A 19,936-nucleotide genomic window follows, 5' to 3' on the forward strand; every position below is an offset into this window, starting at 1 on the left:
ACTCTCCATTTTTTTACAGAATTACATTTATCTATTTACATTTCTTTACAATTTCTACAGCAAAACAGTCAAATATTGTTTAGTAATAGACCATCAAGCTTACCTGTAACACTGAAGCACCACTGTGAAGAAACTGCAGACCACTCTCTGCTGAATCAATTCCACCAGTAGCTAATATAGGAAACCCCGGAATGGCCCCGGCAATTGCAGAAACTGCCCTCAAAGCAATTGGTCTAATGGCATTACCTTAAAAAAGAGACAGAAAGTTTAAAAAGTTACTCGCCAAGAAAGAAAAACCACAGGGGGATGATTCAACATATGTATAAATTGAAGAATAAATACAGTAAAGCAAACACAAAAAGCATAGCATCTAATGCATAGTTGCCTACCCTCACAGAATGTCTGGATGGCTCCTAAAAATTGGGTGACACTCCCGGGCCCCCCATAAAGGTGGGCAATTCTCTCTCTTTCTCCTCAGCCCCCCACACCTACCTTGGCACAGTATAGCAGGGCCAGAGCCACAATGACATGTTTGTGATGGCAAGCCCCTGGGCAGCCCACCTTGCCATCGACCACACCCCCAGACAGTCTACTCTGCTGTTAGCCACGCACCCTGAGTGCCTACCACGCTGCCACCTCCAGAAGGAAGGGGCAGCAAAGTAGGCAACTATGACCTAATGCAGTAAAAAGACAGAATGCATTCATAATATTAGCATGCTTAAGAGCTTATTGGGGATTTTGATTTGCCTGCATAAGGCAGGTGAAACAAAATCCCTGATAAGCAATGGCAATCCTTCCAGTCAGTGATCCCAAGCCTGCTGCAGCAGCAGCAGCAGCAGCTGGGTACTGTAGGAAGGGTACATGGAAGACGGCACTCAAACAGTGACCAATATTCGCCCCTCTTTCCCTGAGTGCCCCGGCCAGGCGGGGGTCATGTGACGTGGGGAGCCGGAGCACAGGAGTCACGGGAGCAGATGCAGGGTGGGGATCATGTGACAGGGGGAGTCAGAGCACTGAAGCAGTCACGGGAGAAATATGCTCCGATGCAGGTGACAAATAGTATAGCCCGCGGCGATATCATCATTACATCGGTAATGTACTGCAGATAATTGGATATCCCCCATAGCTGGAAGGTTATTTTATAAAAAAAAATGTTTAAAAATGTTGTGCATAAAACAAAGTTTGTGTACACTAAACCATTAGAAAGCAAAAGTGTAACTGTCTCAGTCGTGCCCAAAACATTTTGGATATCGGGTTCTTGGATATGGGAAGGTCAACCCGTTCTAATTTTCTGGAGGATAGCAGAGTGAAATCTTCAAAACTCTATGATATATTATACAGTATATTATATATTTGAGTCAACCACATTTAGGGCCTGATTCCGAGATGGACACAAGTGGAAATGTGGACAGTTCTGGGGGACTTCAGCATATTGCGTATTAGAGATATGCGGAAGACGCTTTTCATGTTTTCTTGGGGGGGATCTGGATCCCCGCTCGTGTTTTGGATCTGGGCTGGTTTTGCCAAAACCACCCTTTCGGGTTTTGGTTTTGGATCTGGATGATTTATGAAAAAACCCCACAAAAACAGCTAAAATCACAGAATTTGAGGGTAATTTTGATCCTACGGTATTATTAACCTCAATAACAATAATTTCCATTCATTTCCAGTCTATTCTGAACACCTCACACCTCACAATATTGTTTACATAGAGGTAGCTGGATGACTAAACTAAGCGACGCAAGTGGGCGACACAAACACCTGGCCCACCTAGGAGTGGCACTGCAGTGTCAGACAGGTTGACAGTTTTAAAAACTAGGCCCCAAAGAGCACATAATGCAAAGAAAATAAAGAGGTGTAACGAGGTCGCTGAATGACTAAGCTAAGCGACACAAGTGGGTGGCACAAACACCTGGCCCATCTAAGAGTGGCATTGCAGTGGAAGACAGAATGGCACTTTTAAAAACTAGGCCCCAGAGAGCACATAAGGCAAAGAAAAACAAAAAAGAGGTGCAAGATGGAATTGTCCTTGGGCCCTCCCACCCACCCTTATGTTGTATAAACAGGACATGCACACTTTAACAAACCAATCATTTCAGCAACAGGGTCTGCCACGCGACTGTAGCTGAAATGATTGCATTGTTTGGGCCCCCACCAAAAAAGAAGCAATCTCTCCTTGCACGAACTGGCTCTACAGTGGCAAGATGTCATCCTCAGAGTACCCCCCCTTCAGTGTTTACATCCTCACAGAGAAATAATATTAAAAGTAGTGATGAGCGGGTTCGGATCCTCGGGATCCGAACCCCCCCGAACTTCACCCATTTTACACGGGTCCGAGGCAAACTCGGATCCTCCCGCCATGCCGGTTAACCCGAGCGCGCCCGAACGTCATCATCCCGCGGTCGGATTCTCGTGAGATTCGTATTCTATATAAGGAGCCGTGCGTCGCCGCCATTTTTCACTCGTGCATTGGAGATGATCGTGAGAGGACGTGGCTGGCATCCTCTCAGTTTCTATGTTCAGTGGGCTGCAAATTGTGCTGCAAATATCTGTGCTCAGTGTGCTGCAAATATCTGTGCTCAGTGTGCTGCAAGTACAAATATGTACGTTCTCTGCCTGAAAAACGCTCCATATCTGACTGTCCTCAGTGTGCTGCAAATATCTATGCTCAGTGTGCTAATTGCTTTATTGTGGGGACTGGGGACCAGCAGTATTATATAGTAGGAGGACAGTGCAGAGTTTTGCTGACCAGTGACCACCAGTATACGTTCTCTGCCTGAAAAACGCTCCATATCTGTGCTGCATTGTAGTATATAGTAGGAGGACAGTGCAGAATTTTGCTGACCACCAGTATAACTATATATATATATAGCAGTACGGTACAGTAGTCCACTGCTCTACCTACCTCTGTGTCGTCAAGTATACTATCCATCCATACCTGTGGTTCATTTCAGTTTTGCACAGTTTGCTGACCACCAGTTTATACTATATAGCAGTTCGGTACAGAAGGCCACTGCTCTACCTACCTCTGTGTCGTCAAGTATACTATCCATCCATACCTGTGGTGCATTTCAGTTTTGCACAGTTTGCTGACCACCAGTATAACTATATATATAGCAGTACGGTACAGTAGTCCACTGCTCTACCTACCTCTGTTTCGTCAAGTATACTTTCCATCCATACCTGTGGTGCATTTCAGTTTTGTACTGTTTGCTGACCACCAGTATAACTATATATATAGCAGTACGGTACAGTAGTCCACTGCTCTACCTACCTCTGTGTCGTCAAGTAAACTATCCATCCATACCTGTGGTGCATTTCAGTTTTGCACAGTTTGCTGACCACCAGTATATACTGTATAGCAGTACGGTACAGTAGGCCACTGCTCTACCTACCTCTGTGTCGTCAAGTATACTATCCATCCATACCTGTGGTGCATTTCAGTTTTGCACAGTTTGCTGACCACCAGTATATACTATATAGCAGTACGGTACAGAAGGCCACTGCTCTACCTACCTCTGTGTCGTCAAGTATACTATCCATCCATACCTGTGGTGCATTTCAGTTTTGCACAGTTTGCTGACCAGCAGTATATAATATATAGCAGTACGGTACAGCAGTCCACTGCTCTACCTACCTCTGTGTCGTCAAGTATACTATCCATCCATAACTGTGGTGCATTTCAGTTTTGCACAGTTTGCTGACCACCAGTATATACTATATAGCAGTACGGTACAGAAGGCCACTGCTCTACCTACCTCTGTGTCGTCAAGTATACTATCCATACATACCCGTGGTGCATTTCAGTTGTGCGCAGTATATATAGTAGTAGGCCATTGCTATTGATATATTACTGGCATATAATTCCACACATTAAAAAATGGAGAATAAAAATGTGGAGGGTAAAATAGGGAAAGATCAAGATCCACTTCCACCTCGTGCTGAAGCTGCTGCCACTAGTCATGGCCGAGACAATGAAATGTCATCAACGTCGTCTGCCAAGGCCGATGCCCAATGTCATAGTAGAGAGCATGTAAAATAAAAAAAAATAAAGCTCAGTAAAATGACCCAAAAATCTAAATCAAAATCGTCTGAGGAGAAGCGTAAACTTGCCAATGTGCCATTTACGACACGAAGTGGCAAGAAACGGCTAAGGCCCTGGCCTATGTTCAAGGCTAGTGGTTCAGCTTCACCTGAGGATGGAAGCACTCATCCTCCTGCTAGAAAACTTAAAAGAGTTAAGATGGCAAAAGCACAGCAAAGAACTGTGCGTTCTTCTAAATCACAAATCCCCAAGGAGAGTCCAATTGTGTCGGTTGCGATGCCTGATCTTCCCAACACTGGATGGGAAAAAGTTGCGCCTTCCACCATTTGCATGCCCCCTGCAAGTGCAGGAAGGAGCACCCGCAGTCCAGTTCCTGATAGTCAAATTGAAGATGTCACTGTTGAAGTGCACCAGGAAGAGGAAATGGGTGTTGCTGGCGCTGGGGAGGAAATTGACAAGGAGGATTCTGATGGTGAGGTGGTTTGTTTAAGTCAGGCACCCGGGGAGACACCTGTAGTTCGTGGGACAAATATGGCCATTGACATGCCTGGTCAAAATACAAAAAAAATCACCTCTTCGGTGTGAAATTATTTCAACAGAAATGCGGACAACTGGTGTCAAGCCGTGTGTTGCCTTTGTCAAGCTGTAATAAGTAGGGGTAAGGACGTTAACCACCTAGGAACATCCTCCCTTATACTTCACCTAGACCGCATTCATCAGAAGTCAGTGACAAGTTCAAAAACTTTGGATGACAGCGGAAGCAGTCCACTGACCACTAAATCCCTTCCTCTTGTAACCAAGCTCCTGCAAACCACACCACCAATTCCCTCAGTGTCAATTTCCTCCTTAGACAGGAAAGCCAATAGTCCTGCAGGCCATGTCACTGTCAAGTCTGAAAAGTCTCTCCTGCCTGGGATTCCTCCGATGCATTCTTGAGTGTAACGCCTACTGCTGCTGGTGCTGCTGTTGTTGCTGCTGGGAGTCGATCGTCATCCCAGAGGGGAAGTCGGAAGACCAATTGTACTACTTCCAGTAAGCAATTGACTGTCCAACAGTCCTTTGCGAGGAAGATGAAATATCACAGCAGTCATCCTGCTGCAAAGCGTATAACTCAGGCCTTGGCAGCCTGGGTGGTGAGAAACGTGTTTCCGGTATCCACCGTTAATTCACAGGGAACTAGAGACTTGATTGAGGTACTGTGTCCCCGGTACCAAATACCATCTAGGTTCCATTTCTCTAGGCAGGCGATACCGAAAATGTATACAGACGTCAGAAAAAGAGTCACCAGTGTCCTAAAAAATGCACCCAATGTCCACTTAACCATGGACATGTGGACAAGTGGAGCAGGGCAGACTCAGGACTATATATATATAGATGTATTGCCTCCCGCAGCAAGAACAGCAGCGGCGGCACCAGTAGCAGCATTTCGCAAACGCCAACTCATTCCTAGGCAGGCTACGCTTTGTATCACCGCTTTCCATAAGAGGCACACAGCTGACAACCTCTTACGGAAACTGAGGAACATCATCGCAGAATGGCTTACCCCAATTGGACTCTCCTGGGGATTTGTGACATCGGACAACGCCACCAGTATTGTGCGTGCATTACATCTGGGCAAATTCCAGCACGTCCCATGTTTTTCACATACATTGAATTTGGTGGTGCAGAATTATTTAAAAAACGACAGGGGCGTGCAAGAGATGCTGTCGGTGACCCGAAGAATTGCGGGCCACTTTCGGCATTCAGCCACCGCGTGCCGAAGACTGGAGCACCAGCAAACACTCCTGAACCTGCCCTGCCATCATCTGAAGCAAGAGGTGGTAACGAGGTGGAATTCAACCCTATATATGCTTCAGAGGATGGAGGAGCAGCAAAAGGCCATTCAAGCCTATACATCTGCCTACGATATAGGCAAAGGAGGGGGAATGCACCTGACTCAAGCGCAGTGGAGAATGATTTCAACGTTGTGCAAGGTTCTGCAACCCTTTGAACTTGCCACACGTGAAGTAAGTTCAGACACTGCCAGCCTGAGTCAGGTCATTCCCCTCATCAGGCTTTTGCAGAAGAAGCTGGAGACATTGAAGGAGGAGCTAAAACAGAGCGATTCCACTAGGCATGTGGGACTTGTGGATGGAGCCCTTAATTCGCTTAACCAGGATTCACGGGTGGTCATTCTGTTGAAATCAGAGCACTACATTTTGGCCACCGTGCTCGATCCTAGATTTAAAACCTACATTGTATCTCTCTTTCAGGCAGACACAAGTCTGCAGAGGTTCAAAGACCTGCTGGTGAGAAAATTGTCAAGTCAAGCGGAACGTGACCCGTCAACAGCTCCTCCTTCACATTCTCCTGCAACTGGGGCTGCGATGAAAAGGCTAAGAATTCCGAGCCTACTCGCTGGCGGTGATGCAGGGCAGTCTGGAGCGAGTGCTGACATCTGGTCCGGACTGAAGGACCTGCCAACGATTACTGACATGTCGTCTACTGTCACTGCATATGAATCTGTCACCATTGAAAGAATGGTGGAGGATTATATGAGTGACCGCATCCAAGTAGGCACGTCAGACAGTCCGTACGTACACTGGCAGGAAAAAGAGGCAATTTGGAGCCCCTTGCACAAACTGGCTTTATTTTACCTAAGTTGCCCCCCTCCAGTGTCTACCCCGAAAGAGTGTTTAGTGCAGCCGCTCACCTTGTCAGCAATTGGCGTACGAGGTTACTTCCAGAAAATGTGGAGAAGATGATGTTCATCAAAATGAATTATAATCAATTCCTCCGTGGAGACATTCACCAGCAGCAATTGCCTCCAGAAAGTACACAGGGACCTGAGATGGTGGATTCCAGTGGGGACGAATTAATAATCTGTGAGGAGGGGGATGTACACAGTGAAAGGGGTGAGGAATCGGACGATGAGGAGGTGGTGGACATCTTTCCTCTGTAGAGCCAGTTTGTGCAAGGAGAGAATGATTGCTTCTTTTTTGGTGGGGGCCCAAACCAACCAGTCATTTCAGTCACAGTCGTGTGGCAGACCCTGTCGCTGAAATGATGGGTTCGTTAAAGTGTGCATGTCCTGTTTATACAACATAAGGGTGGGTGGGAGGGCCCAAGGACAATTCCATCTTGCACCTCTTTTTTCTTTCATTTTTCTTTGCATCATGTGCTGTTTGGGGACTATTTTTTTTAAGTGCCATCCTGCCTGACACTGCAGTGCCACTCCTAGATGGGCCTGGTGTTTGTGTCGGCCACTTGTGATGCTTAGCTTAGCCATCCAGCGACCTTGGTGCCCCTCTTTTTTTCTTTGCATCATGTGCTGTTTGGGGACTATTTTTTACATCTGCCATCCTGTCTGACACTGCAGTGCCACTTCTAGATGGGCCAGGTGTTTGTGTCGGCCACTTGGGTCGCTTAGCTTATTTGTCCAGCGACCTTGGTGCAAATTTTTATGACTAAAAATAATATTGTGAGGTGTGAGGTGTTCAGAATAGACTGGAAATGAGTGATTATTATGGTTATTGAGGTTAATAATACTATGGGATCAAAATGACTCCCAAATTCTATGATTTAAGCTGTTTTTGAGAGTTTTTTGTTAAAAAACACCCGAAACCAAAACACACCCGAATCCGACAAAATATTTTCAGGGAGGTTTTGCCAAAACACGGCCGCGGAACCGAATCCAAAACCAAAACACAAAACCCGAAAAATGTCCGGTGCACATCACTAGGTGGGTTATTTTGTTTCTGTGCAGGGTAAATACTGGCTGCTTTATTTTTACACTGCAATTTAGATTGCAGATTGAACACACCCCACCCAACTCTAACTCTCTCTGCACATGTTATATCTGCCTCCCCTGCACTGCCCATGGTTTTGCCCAACTGCTAACAAAGTTCCTGCTGCGATCAACTCGGAATTACCCCCCATATTGTGTATAAATATGATAATTACATTTTGAAATGTACTGCTAACTTATCAATTGCTGTACATCTATTTTATGTCACCCAGGACTTATCTACCTCTTGCCATCATCTAATCAGCACTGATACCATATTATCAGCATCATTTGCATTTTCATAAAATACATGGTCGAGCCACCACCAGCTAATAGCCAGTGGAACCGCCGTGTGCAGCACGGAAAGCAGCTAGACAGGCTGAACTATCATTTTAGACACACATCTGGTAGCCTCCAGGTTCATTTGACAGAGAGCTGCTCCACTGTAGCATGTCGGTCGGCCCTCACAAACCGTCATAGCCGACATTCACCTTTCACATCAACGGCACGCAATGCTTCGCAGTTTCACTTCGGTTATTTGCAATAGTGCCATTTGTCCAGTGACGAAGCATCTTCACCACAGCAGCACGTGAATAGTTCACAGACTGCACTGTTTCAGAAATACTGCCACCCTTGCCCCGAAAACTGATAATCATCCCTTTTTGCAATAAATCTTTTACCCATGAGTGATATGTGTGCAGAAGGCCTATCGCACATCTTATATACCCACCAAGCCAGCGCATGAGACGTGACGTACTTCATGGGCTGCACGCTGCCGACGTTAAATTTAGGAGGTGATCATAATAATGTGACTCCACCATGTAATAAAAATAATAATAATAATAATAATAATAATAATAATAATAATAATAATGTATAATGCTTAGCATGACTTACTTTATGAGAGATCATCATAGGAGATACAGGCAATTTCAGAGATGTGTTAAGTATCTCCTATATAATAGCCCTATTCTGTGACCTTGTGATTCATTTGCTAACGCTGGGCGGAGTCACAACAGTGGGCGGAGTTATTCAAATGAGTCAAAGAGATCTGGCCAAATCTACAGGAGACTAGGAGCAGAAGCAGATAGCATGGGCATTGGGCATGTCACAGGCAGGGGTGCATACCTCCCAGCTTTCTGCAGGAGCTTTCTCCAGGTAGAAGGAGGGAAACACACTCGGTGAAAAGGGGGCGTGGCTTCACGGGAGGGCCCCCGTTTTCGTCAGTGAGGGAGCATGCCCAGCGCTCTGTGAGCTGCTGGCATGCCCCCAGGGGCTGATTATGAGTCCGGGGGGCACAGGGCACTTGAGACAGGGGAGCCCTATCTCATTGCTGTGCCTGCTGTGGGTTGGGGGCGTGGCCTAATCGCGGCCCGCGCGGCCACGCCCCCTTATGCAAATTCCGATTTTTATTTTTATTTTTTTATGGGATTTTGACCCCTCAGCTAGGGCTAAATCCAGAGGACGTGGTCGCTCCCCCTACACACCCGCACAGGGAGAAGAAAGCAGGGAGACAGCTGCCTCCCTGCAACACCACAGACCTGCCAATATGCAGCAGCGTGTGCTGACTGTAGCACAATGCTGCCGCTATTGCTGGCAGGACGGGGGGAGCTTCTGAGCTGGGACAGAGCTACTCCAGCCGGGGGGCCCCCTAAAACTGTGGGGCCAATGGTACGTATCCCCTGGCCACCCCCCCCCCCCTTAATCCGGCTCTGCTGCTGGAACCCCCCCCCGTAATCCGTACCCCCTGATGCCCCCTCTCCCTCTGTCTCCACTATTCACCGCTGCTCTGCGAAGCAGAACAGCGAGTACAGGAGCTTTCCAACTGCCCCCCCCACCGCCGGACACTGCGACCCGCGGGTGGGACAGCGGGACAGACCCCAAAAAATGGGACTGTCCCGCGAAAATCGGGACATTTGGGAGGTATGGGGGTGTGTGAGGGGTATGTCATACAGACACACGGGCACCGGCTCACTGTGTGCTTGACCCCCCACATCGGCATACTCAGCAGGGTCTCTCTGGTGCGGAGGAGCGTCACTTTCTGACACACTCCATGCTTCTTAGCTGCAGTTTAGTGGGGCACCTGCCGCTGTGCAGGTTCCATACTGCCTCTGTTATCTCCAGCCCCGGCAACCCCACCGCTAGCTGCAGCGCTGCCACCCGCAGTGGAGTGCGCCTAGCTCATTCACACACTTTAGCTGGCGGGTAGCGCTGCAGAAATCCGAGCTGCTTGCAGGCTCTGACCCACTCCTCCCTCCAGCCGCAGCGTCTCCTGGGAGCTAACCAGTCACTCCCAGTCTCCCCTTACCACAGTGCCCGGAAGCCGTGAGGTCCGCGCCACGTGCATGCTATGACCCCCTCCTCCCTCCAGCCGCAGCATCTCCTGGGGGCTAACCAGTCATTTCCAGTCTCACCTTACCACAGTGCCCGGCAGCTGCGCGAGGTCTGCGGTGTGTGACTGAGGAGGGGGGGAGGGATGCGGACTGGCAGAGAAAGCAGGACTCCAGCCTGAGAGAGTCAGCCATGCCAAGTCTCCAGCAGCAGCAGATCCCAACAGGTTGGAATGGAACAGCAGCAGCCAGCAGCAGTGACTCCAGTAAGACACATCTGTCTGTCACCACTGTTTTGTCCCTAATACCAATCTCTCCCGTGCCCTGTGTTCTGTCATGTCCCTGTCACCCCTGGCCTTGCCCTGCCACCCTTATTCTGGACCTTTCACCCTTATCCTGGCCCTTTCACCCTTATCCTGGCCCTGTCACCCTTATGCTGGCCCTGTCACCCCTATCCTGGCCCTGTCACCCCTGTGCTTGCCCTGTCAACCCTATACTGGCCCCGTCACCCCTGTCCTGGTCCTGCCGCCCCTACCCTGGCCCTGTCACCCCTATCCTGTCCCTATAATTTCTGTCCTGGCCCTGTCACCCCTGTCCTGGCCCCGTCACCCCTGTCCTGGCCCCGTCACCCCTGTCCTGGCACCGTCACCCCTGTCCTGGCCCCGTCAACCCTGTACTGACCCTGTCACCCCTGTCCTGGCCCTGTTACTGCATACCCTCCAACTACCTTTTATGGCATGTACAGTACCCGCAGCGCCTCCAGACCTCTCCCCAATGCACTACACCTCCGCACCTTCCCCTCCACCACATGCGGCACTCCACCCCTCCCCCACATGCTGTGCCTCCAGACCCCCTACACCACCCGTGACTCCCACTCCTCCACCCCTTCACCACCCACAGCACCTCCAGGCCCCTTCCACCATTCACCCCCCTTATACGTCTCCCCCCACACCTGCCCCCCTCCACCCGCAGCATCTGCAGACACCCTCCTCCATCAGCGGTCCCCCCCTCACCCACCCCTCCCCCACCAATGGCACCCCCGCACCTGCCCCTCCACCACCTGCAGCACCTCCGGACCTCCTTTCCCATCCACCGCAACACCCGTACCTGCCCCTACCCAACCCCCGGCACACCCATCCCACAGCACCTCCGGAACCCTTCACCCATCCACAACATCCTTACACCTGCCCCTCTCCCACCCGTGGCACCCCTGCCCCTCCCCCACCTGCAGTGCCTCCGGACCCCTCCCCCATCTGCATCTTCCACTCCTCTGCCCCTCCCCCACGCGCAGCACCTCCCGAACCTTCCCCATCCGGGCCCCACCCCCACTTCTGCCTCCCCTCCACCCGCAGCATCTACAGACACCATCCGCAGTCCCCCCCGCACCCGCTACATTCTGTACATCGTGCCCTGCAGGTGCTGTTCACGCCGTCGCAAGGGGCTGCGCCTCCTTCACCATCGCACGCCCTTTCATTGTGCAATATTTAACCACTAACAAAGGAATGCAGGTAATACTCCATATAATACAAATATTAAACCCCAGAAAGGCATGCAAGGGTTAAGGGGGCGTAGCCCCTTGCGACGGTGTGAAGAGCGCCCGTAGGGCGCGATGAAGCACCTAGTATACAAGTAACTATCTTAACCATTCTTATTTAACATTGTTCATTTAAGTAGATATGACTACACTTTCAATAAATTTAAACTTTTATTATTTGTTTAGAGAAGTCAGTGTTGAAAATTCAACATTCCTTTAAGTACAGAGGAAAATCAGTGACAAGTGCGTCTTAAAATTACATAATATGTTAATCAGACATCAACACTGATTGGCAATGAAACTATTTTAACGTGCAACAGACATGTAAATAAAACCAATAACATACACTTGAAAATGACAGTATAATACATCATCCGTTCAAGCATTTGTAGAAGAAACGACATAATAAAAATCACCAATCAGCATAGCAATGCCATAACTTACCATCTGGTCTATAAAGATGAAGCTATGTAATGGACAAAGCTTATACAGGTTGAGTATCCCTTATCCAAAATGCTTGGGACCAGAGGTATTTTGGATATCGGATTTTTCCGTATTTTGGAATAATTGCATACCATAATGAGATATCATGGCAATGGGACCTAAATCTAAGCACAGAATGCATTTATGTTTCATATACACCTTATACACACAGCCTGAAGGACATTTAATACAATATTTTAATAACTGTGTGTATTAAACAAAGTTTGTGTACATTGAGCCATCAGAAAACAAAAGTTTCACTATCTCACTCTCGCTCAAAAAAGTCCGTATTTCGGAATATTCCGTATTTCGGATATTTGGATATTGGATACTCAACCTGTAATAATATTTTACAGTATATGTAGCATGCATTCCCAGCTCTCGCCTTTAGATGGCTTCCATAACTGTGCATTTTAGCAACTTGTTAACAAAATTCTCCTGCTGTCATTTGCAGATAATTAGCAATTTCTTCAGATAACCACTTTTGGTGGAAATAATTGTAATAGAATGACTTGGTCCAACTTTTATAAACTGTAATAAGTGTGTTAAGATAATCTCTGACATTTGCAAATGCCATTAATTCACCTTTCCTTTTGATAGTACAGTGGCATTATGTTTAAACAATTACTAGATAACACAGACATTTTTAAAAAATGCAAGACGCAGAGTTCTCAGAATATATTAATGTTCAGGATAATATTTTTTCAGACTGAACGTAATATAGTGGCTCAGTGCTTGATATGCAAGCCTACAGCACCAAGAGATATTAAGGGGTTAAATACTGCACAGAATGATATAGGATTAGTGAAATACTGAGCATACCATACATGTTTTGCTATTCTCTCTCTCTATACGGTATATATCTAAAAATATAGGGTATCTATCCATACAGTATATACAGTAAATATATACACACACTTATACAGTATTTAAGTGTTTGACTAGAGTTTGAGCACCAATTTGTTAAATCATACTTTATTGCTTGCTCATACTACAGTATATGTGTGTGTACTCTTTTTTTTTTTAAATAAAAGTGGGTGGGAATAGAATGAACTGTAGTCAGTCAGATTATTAGGATGTTCACAGAAACACAGCAACAGGAGAGAGTGCTGAATCTATGGGGCGCAGTATCATGTGATGTTTATGCGTGGACATGTCTGTATGTGGAAGAGGTGTAGTCAAGTTTTGAGGAAGAGAATGGAACCATGCCATAAATCACAGACAGAGGTATACAGAATGAGCATGTTACCCCTGTAAGACATGATAGTGGATATCTGGATGGTAGGTTGACAGTTCTTAGGTCGACAAGGACAAGGTCGATACATGAAAAGGTCACCAGGACTTATTTTTACAATTTTGGCCCTCATTCCGAGTTGTTCGCTCGGTATTTTTCATCGCATCGCAGTGAAAATCCGCTTAGTACGCATGCGCAATGTTCGCACTGCGACTGCGCCAAGTAACTTTACTATGAAGAAAGTATTTTTACTCACGGCTTTTTCTTCGCTCCGGCGATCGTAATGTGATTGACAGGAAATGGGTGTTACTGGGCGGATACACGGCGTTTCAGGGGCGTGTGGCTGAAAACGCTACCGTTTCCGGAAAAAACGCAGGAGTGGCCGGGGAAACGGTGGGAGTGCCTGGGCGAACGCTGGGTGTGTTTGTGACGTCAACCAGGAACGACAAGCACTGAAATGATCGCACAGGCAGAGTAAGTCTGGAGCTACTCTGAAACTGCTAACTCGTTTGTAATCGCAATATTGCGCGTACGTCGGTCGCAATTTTAAGAAGCTAAGATTCACTCCCAGTAGGCGGCGGCTTAGCGTGTGTAACTCTGCTACATTCGCCTTGCGAGCGAACAACTCGGAATGAGGGCCTTTGTTTCAAACTTTGTACATCCAATTCTTTTTATTTTCAATTTTTATTGTTTTTTTAAAGGGTTCTGTGTAATATTATTAGTGATGTACACCGGAAATTTTTCGGGTTTTGTGTTTTGGTTTTGGATTCGGGTCCGCGGCCGTGTTTTGGATTCGGACGCATTTTGGCAAAACCTCCCTGAAATTTTTTTGTCGGATTCGGGTGTGTTTTGGATTCGCGTGTTTTTTTTTACAAAAAACCCTAAAAAACAGCTTAAATCATAGAATTTGGGGGTCATTTTGATCCCATAGTATTATTAACCTCAATAACCACAATTTCCACTCATTTTCAGTCTATTCTGAACACCTCACACCTCACAATATTATTTTTAGTCCTAAAATTTGCACCGAGGTCGCTGGATTGCTAAGCTAAGCGACACAAGTGGCCGACACAAACACCTGGCCCATCTAGGAGTGGTACTGCAGTGTCAGACAGGATGGCACTTCAAAAAAATAGTCCCCAAACAGCACATGATGCAAAGAAAAAAAGAGGTGCACCAAGGTCGCTGGATGGCTAAACTAAGCGACCCAAGTGGCTGACACAAACACCTGGCCCATCTAGGAGTGGCACTGCAGTGTCAGGCAGGATGGCACTTCAAAAAATTAGTCCCCAAACAGCACATGATGCAAAGAAAAAAAGAGGCGCACCAAGGTCGCTGTGTGACTAAGCTAAGCGACACAAGTGGCCGACACAAACACCTGGCCCATCTAGGAGTGGCACTGCAGTGTCAGGCAGGATGGCACTTCAAATAAATTGTCCCCAAACAGCACATGATGCAAAGAAAAAAAGAGGCGCACCAAGGTCGCTGTGTGACTAAGCTAAGCGACACATGTGGCCGACACAAACACCTGGCCCATCTAGGAGTGGCACTGCAGTGTCAGGCAGGATGGCACTTCAAAAAAATTGTCCCCAAACAGCACATGATGCAAAGAAAAAAAGAGGTGCACCAAGGTCGCTGGATGGCTAAGCTAAGCGACACAAGTGGCCGACACAAACACCTGGCCCATCTAGGAGTGGCACTGCAGTGTTAGGCAGGATGGCACTTCAAAAGAATTGTCCCCAAACAGCACATGATGCAAAGAAAAAAAGAGGCGCACCAAGGTCGCTGTGTGACTAAGATAAGCGACACAAGTGGCCGACACAAACACCTGGCCCATCTAGGAGTGGCACTACAGTGTCAGGCAGGATGGCACGTCAAAAAAATTGTCCCCAAACAGCACATGATGCAAAGAAAAAAAGAGGCGCACCAAGGTCGCTGTGTGACTAAGATAAGCGACACAAGTGGCCGACACAAACACTTGGCCCATCTAGGAGTGGCACTGCAGTGTCAGGCAGGATGGCACTTCAAAAAAATTGTCCCCAAACAGCACATGATGCAAAGAAAAAAAGAGGCGCACCAAGGTTGCTGTGTGACTAAGCTAAGCAACACAAGTGGCCGACACAAACACCTGGCCCATCTAGGAGTGGCACTGCAGTGTCAGGCAGGATGGCACTTCAAAAAAATTGTCCCCAAACAGCACATGATGCAAAGAAAAAAAGAGGCGCAATGAGGTAGCTGTGTGACTAAGCTAAGCGACCCTAGTGGCCGACACAAACACCTGGCCCATCTAGGAGTGGCACTGCAGTTTTCTAGCGAGAGGATGAGTGCTTCCATCCTCATGTGAATCTGAACCACTAGCCATGAACATAGGCCAGGGCCTCAGCCGTTCCTTGCCACTCCGTGCCGTAAATGGCATAATGGCAAGTTTACGCTTCTCATCAGACGCTTTCAATTTTGATTTTTTGGTCATTTTACTGAACTTTTGTTTTTTGGATTTTACATGCTCTCTACTATGACATTGGGCATCGGCCTTGGCAGACGACGTTGATGGCATTTCATCGTCTCGGCCATGACTAGTGGCAGCAGCTTCAGCACGAGGTGGAAGTGGATCTTGATCTTTCCCTATTTTAACCTCCACATTTTTGTTCTCCATTTTTTAATGTGTATAATTATATGCCAGTATCAATAGCAATGGCCTACTACTATATATACTGCGCACAACTGAAATGCACCACAGGTATGGATGGATAGTATACTTGACGACACAGAGGTAGGTAGAGCAGTGGCCTTCCGTACCGTACTGCTATATATACTGGTGGTCACTGTCACCAAACCTCTGCACTGTACTCCTCCTATATAATACAGTTGCTCCCCAGTCCCCACAATTAAGCAGTGTGAGCACAGATATATGCAGCACACTGAGCACAGATATGGAGTGTTTTTCAGGCAGACAACGTATACTGGTGGTCGCTGTCAGCAAAACTCTGCACTGTACTCCTCCTATATAATATACTGGTGGTCCGCAGTGCCCACAATAAAGCAGTGTGAGCACAGATATATGCAGCACACTGAGCACAGTTATGGAGTGTTTTTTAGGCAGACAACGTATACTGGTGGTCACTGGTCAGCAAAACTCTGCACTGTACTCCTCCTATATAATATACTGGTGGTCCCCAGTGCCCACAATAAAGCAGTGTGAGCACAGATATATGCAGCACACTGAGCACAGATATGGATTGTTTTTCAGGCAGACAACGTATACTGGTGGTCACTGGTCAGCAAAACTCTGCACTGTACTCCTCCTATATAATATACTGGTGGTCCCCAGTGCCCACAATAAAGCAGTGTGAGCACAGATATATGCAGCACACTGAGCACAGATATGGAGTGTTTTTCAGGCAGACAACGTATACTGGTGGTCACTGTCAGCAAAACTCTGCACTGTACTCCTCCTATATAATACAGCTGCTCCCCAGTCCCCACAATTAAGCAGTGTGAGCACAGATATATGCAGCACACTGAGCACAGATATGGAGTGTTTTTCAGGCAGACAACGTATACTGGTGGTCACTGTCAGCAAAACTCTGCACTGTACTCCTCCTATATAATACAGCTGCTCCCCAGTCCCCACAATTAAGGAATAAGCACAAATATTTTTGCATCAAGATTAATAAACGGAGAGGACGCCAGCCACGTCCTCTCCCTAACATTTCCAATGCACGAGTGAAAATGGCGGCAACGCGTGGCTGCTTATATAGAATCCGAATCTTGCGAGAATCCAACAGTGGGATGATGAAGTTCGGGCGCGCTCGGGTTAACCGAACCATACGGGAGAATCCGAGTATGCCTCGGACCCGTGTAAAATGGGTGAAGTTCGGGGGGGTTCGGTTTCCGAGGAACCGAACCCGCTCATCACTAAATATTATCATCACTATTCCTAAAAGTTTAGAAGTTTATTATTGAGACTCAAAACAGCTGTGTGTAGTGGTAAGATAGGTTTTAAATACAGGTATGGAAGCAGCTATGTTCAGGGCAACGGAGTCAATAAATATTCATTGTATTGGAATGTTCTTGTGGCTGCAACATTGATCACCGTAGTAGATTTCCATGTAGGAAACCACTAACACCCAAAACACTTCAGGTGTTTCAGTGCAGATTCATTTTTCTACAATAACGTGTGGAGCTATTATTATTTTTAGAGATGTGCGGCTGGCACTTTTCGTGTTTTGTGTTTTGGTTTTGGTTCTAATTCCACTTTTGTGTTTTGGTTTTGGCTTGGTTTTGCCAAAACCACCAATTCGTGTTTTGGTTTTAGATCTGGAAGATTTTTGGGAAAAAAAGGAAAACTGCTAAAATAACAGAATTTTGGGGTAATTTTGCTCCTACGGTATTATTAACCTCAATAACAATCATTTCCACTCATTTCCAGTCTATTCTGAACATCTCATACCTCACAATATAGTTTTTAGGCCAAAAGGTTGCACCGAGGTTGCTGGATGACTAAGCTAAGTGACACAAGTGGACAACACAAACACCTGGCCCATCAAGGAGTGGCACTGCAGTGTCAGACAGGAGGGCAGATTTAAAAAATAGGTCCCAAACAGCACATGATGCAAAGAAGAAAAAGAGGTGCATGTGGAAGCTGGATGACTAAGCTAAGCGACACAAGTGTGCGTCACAAACATCTGGCCCATCTAGAAGTGGCATTGCAGTTACAGACAGGATGGCACAAAAAAATAGTCCCCAAACAGCACATGAATAACCCTTATGTTGTATAACAGGACATGCGTACTTTTACAAACCAATCATTTCAGCGACAGGGTCTGCCACACGACTGTGGCTGAAATTGCCTGGTTTGTTTGGTCCCCCACCGAAAAAGAAGCAATCAATCTCTCCTTGCACAAACTGGCTCTACAGAGGCAAGATGTCGACCTCATCATCCAATTCCTCACCCCTTTCAGTGTGTACATCCTCCTCTTCACAGAGTATTAATTCATCCCCACTGGACTCCACCATCACAGGTCCCTGTGTACTTTCTGGAGGCAATTGCTGGTAAAGGTCTTCCCGGAGCAATTTATAATTCATTTTGATAAACATCATCTTCTCCATATTTTGTGGAAGTAACCTCCTACGCCGATCGCTGACAAGGTTACCGGCTGCACTAAACACTCTTTCGGAGTACACACTGAAGGGGGGCAATTTACGGCAATGTCACAAGAATTATATGTCAGTATCACAGGAATTATATGGCAGTATCACAGGACTTATATGCCAATATTCCGAGAATTATACAGCAATGTCACAGGAATTATATGCCAGTATTCCAAGAATTATATGGCAATATCACAGGAATTTTACGGAAATATCATAGGAATTATACGCCAGTATCACAGGAATTATATGCCAGTATCACGGGAATTATATGGCAGTATCACAGGAATTATACGCCAGTATTCCGAGAATTATATGGCAATATCACAGGAATTATACGGCAATGTCTCAGGAATTAACGCCAGTATCACGGGAATTATATGGCAGTATCACAGGAATTATACGCCAGTACTCCGAGAATTATACGGCAATATCACAGGAATTATACGGCAATATCATAGGAACTATACGCCAGTATTCCGAGAACTATACGGCAATATCACAAGAATTATATGGCAATATCATAGGAATTATACGACAGTATTCCGAGAATTATACGGCAATGTCACAGGAATTATATGCAAGTATTCCGAGAATTATATGGCAATATCACAGGAATTATACAGCAATGTCACAGGAATTATACGACAGTATCACCGGAATTATATGGCAGTATCACAGGACTTATGCGCCAGTATTCCGAGAATTATACAGCAATGTCACAGGAATTATACGCCAGTATTCCGAGAATTATACGGCAATGTCACAGGAATTATATGGCAGTATCACAGGAATTATACGGCAAAATCACAGGAATTTTATGGCAATATCACGGGAATTATACGGCAGTAACACTGGATATATGGCAGCAGAGGACACCACCACTGTGACTGGTCACTGGACTGATGCTGCACAAGACACTACCCCTGGTCTGTTGCAAGACAACACAGCAAAAATGCAAGGGACTTATACATCAACCAGCAGCACTGGGGACATATAGCAGCAGAGGACACCAACACTGTTACTGGCTGGACTGATGCAGCATAAGACACTGACTACACTGGACTGGGCAGCACAACACAGCACAAGACTCGCCACCCCACTTTCCCGCCCCCACACAGACACTGAGGACGGAGACACGTCCTCTCACTACACTCTCCGAGACTGGAGTGATAATGCCCGCGACGCACGGCTCCTTCCTGACTCGGAACAAGGCTCACAGAGTGAAGTTTGGTACGGTTCAGTTCTCTGAGAATTGAACCTGCTCATTTCTAATTATTTTATGGAATTTATTAATGTTTCATCTGTATTACACTTGTTTATTGAAATAAATTGAAAATCAAAAAAGTTTTGCAGTATGTTGGAAGGAATCATTGTTTTTATTTTGGTTTAC

At 46.6% G+C, this 19,936-nt stretch overlaps 1 protein-coding gene across 1 annotated transcript in view; it reads right to left on the reverse strand.

Annotated features, from left to right (window-relative positions):
* Positions 1 to 19,936, reverse strand: part of DPYD (dihydropyrimidine dehydrogenase) — a 1,751,827-nt gene that overhangs the window by 360,136 nt on the left and 1,371,755 nt on the right. The window contains exon 18 of the mRNA XM_063941496.1: positions 104 to 246. Within this exon, the coding sequence (XP_063797566.1) occupies positions 104 to 246 (143 nt within the window). The remainder of the gene's footprint in view (positions 1 to 103; positions 247 to 19,936) is intronic.

Source organism: Pseudophryne corroboree, chromosome 9, assembly GCF_028390025.1.
Source record: "Pseudophryne corroboree isolate aPseCor3 chromosome 9, aPseCor3.hap2, whole genome shotgun sequence".
Lineage (NCBI taxonomy): Eukaryota > Metazoa > Chordata > Amphibia > Anura > Myobatrachidae > Pseudophryne > Pseudophryne corroboree.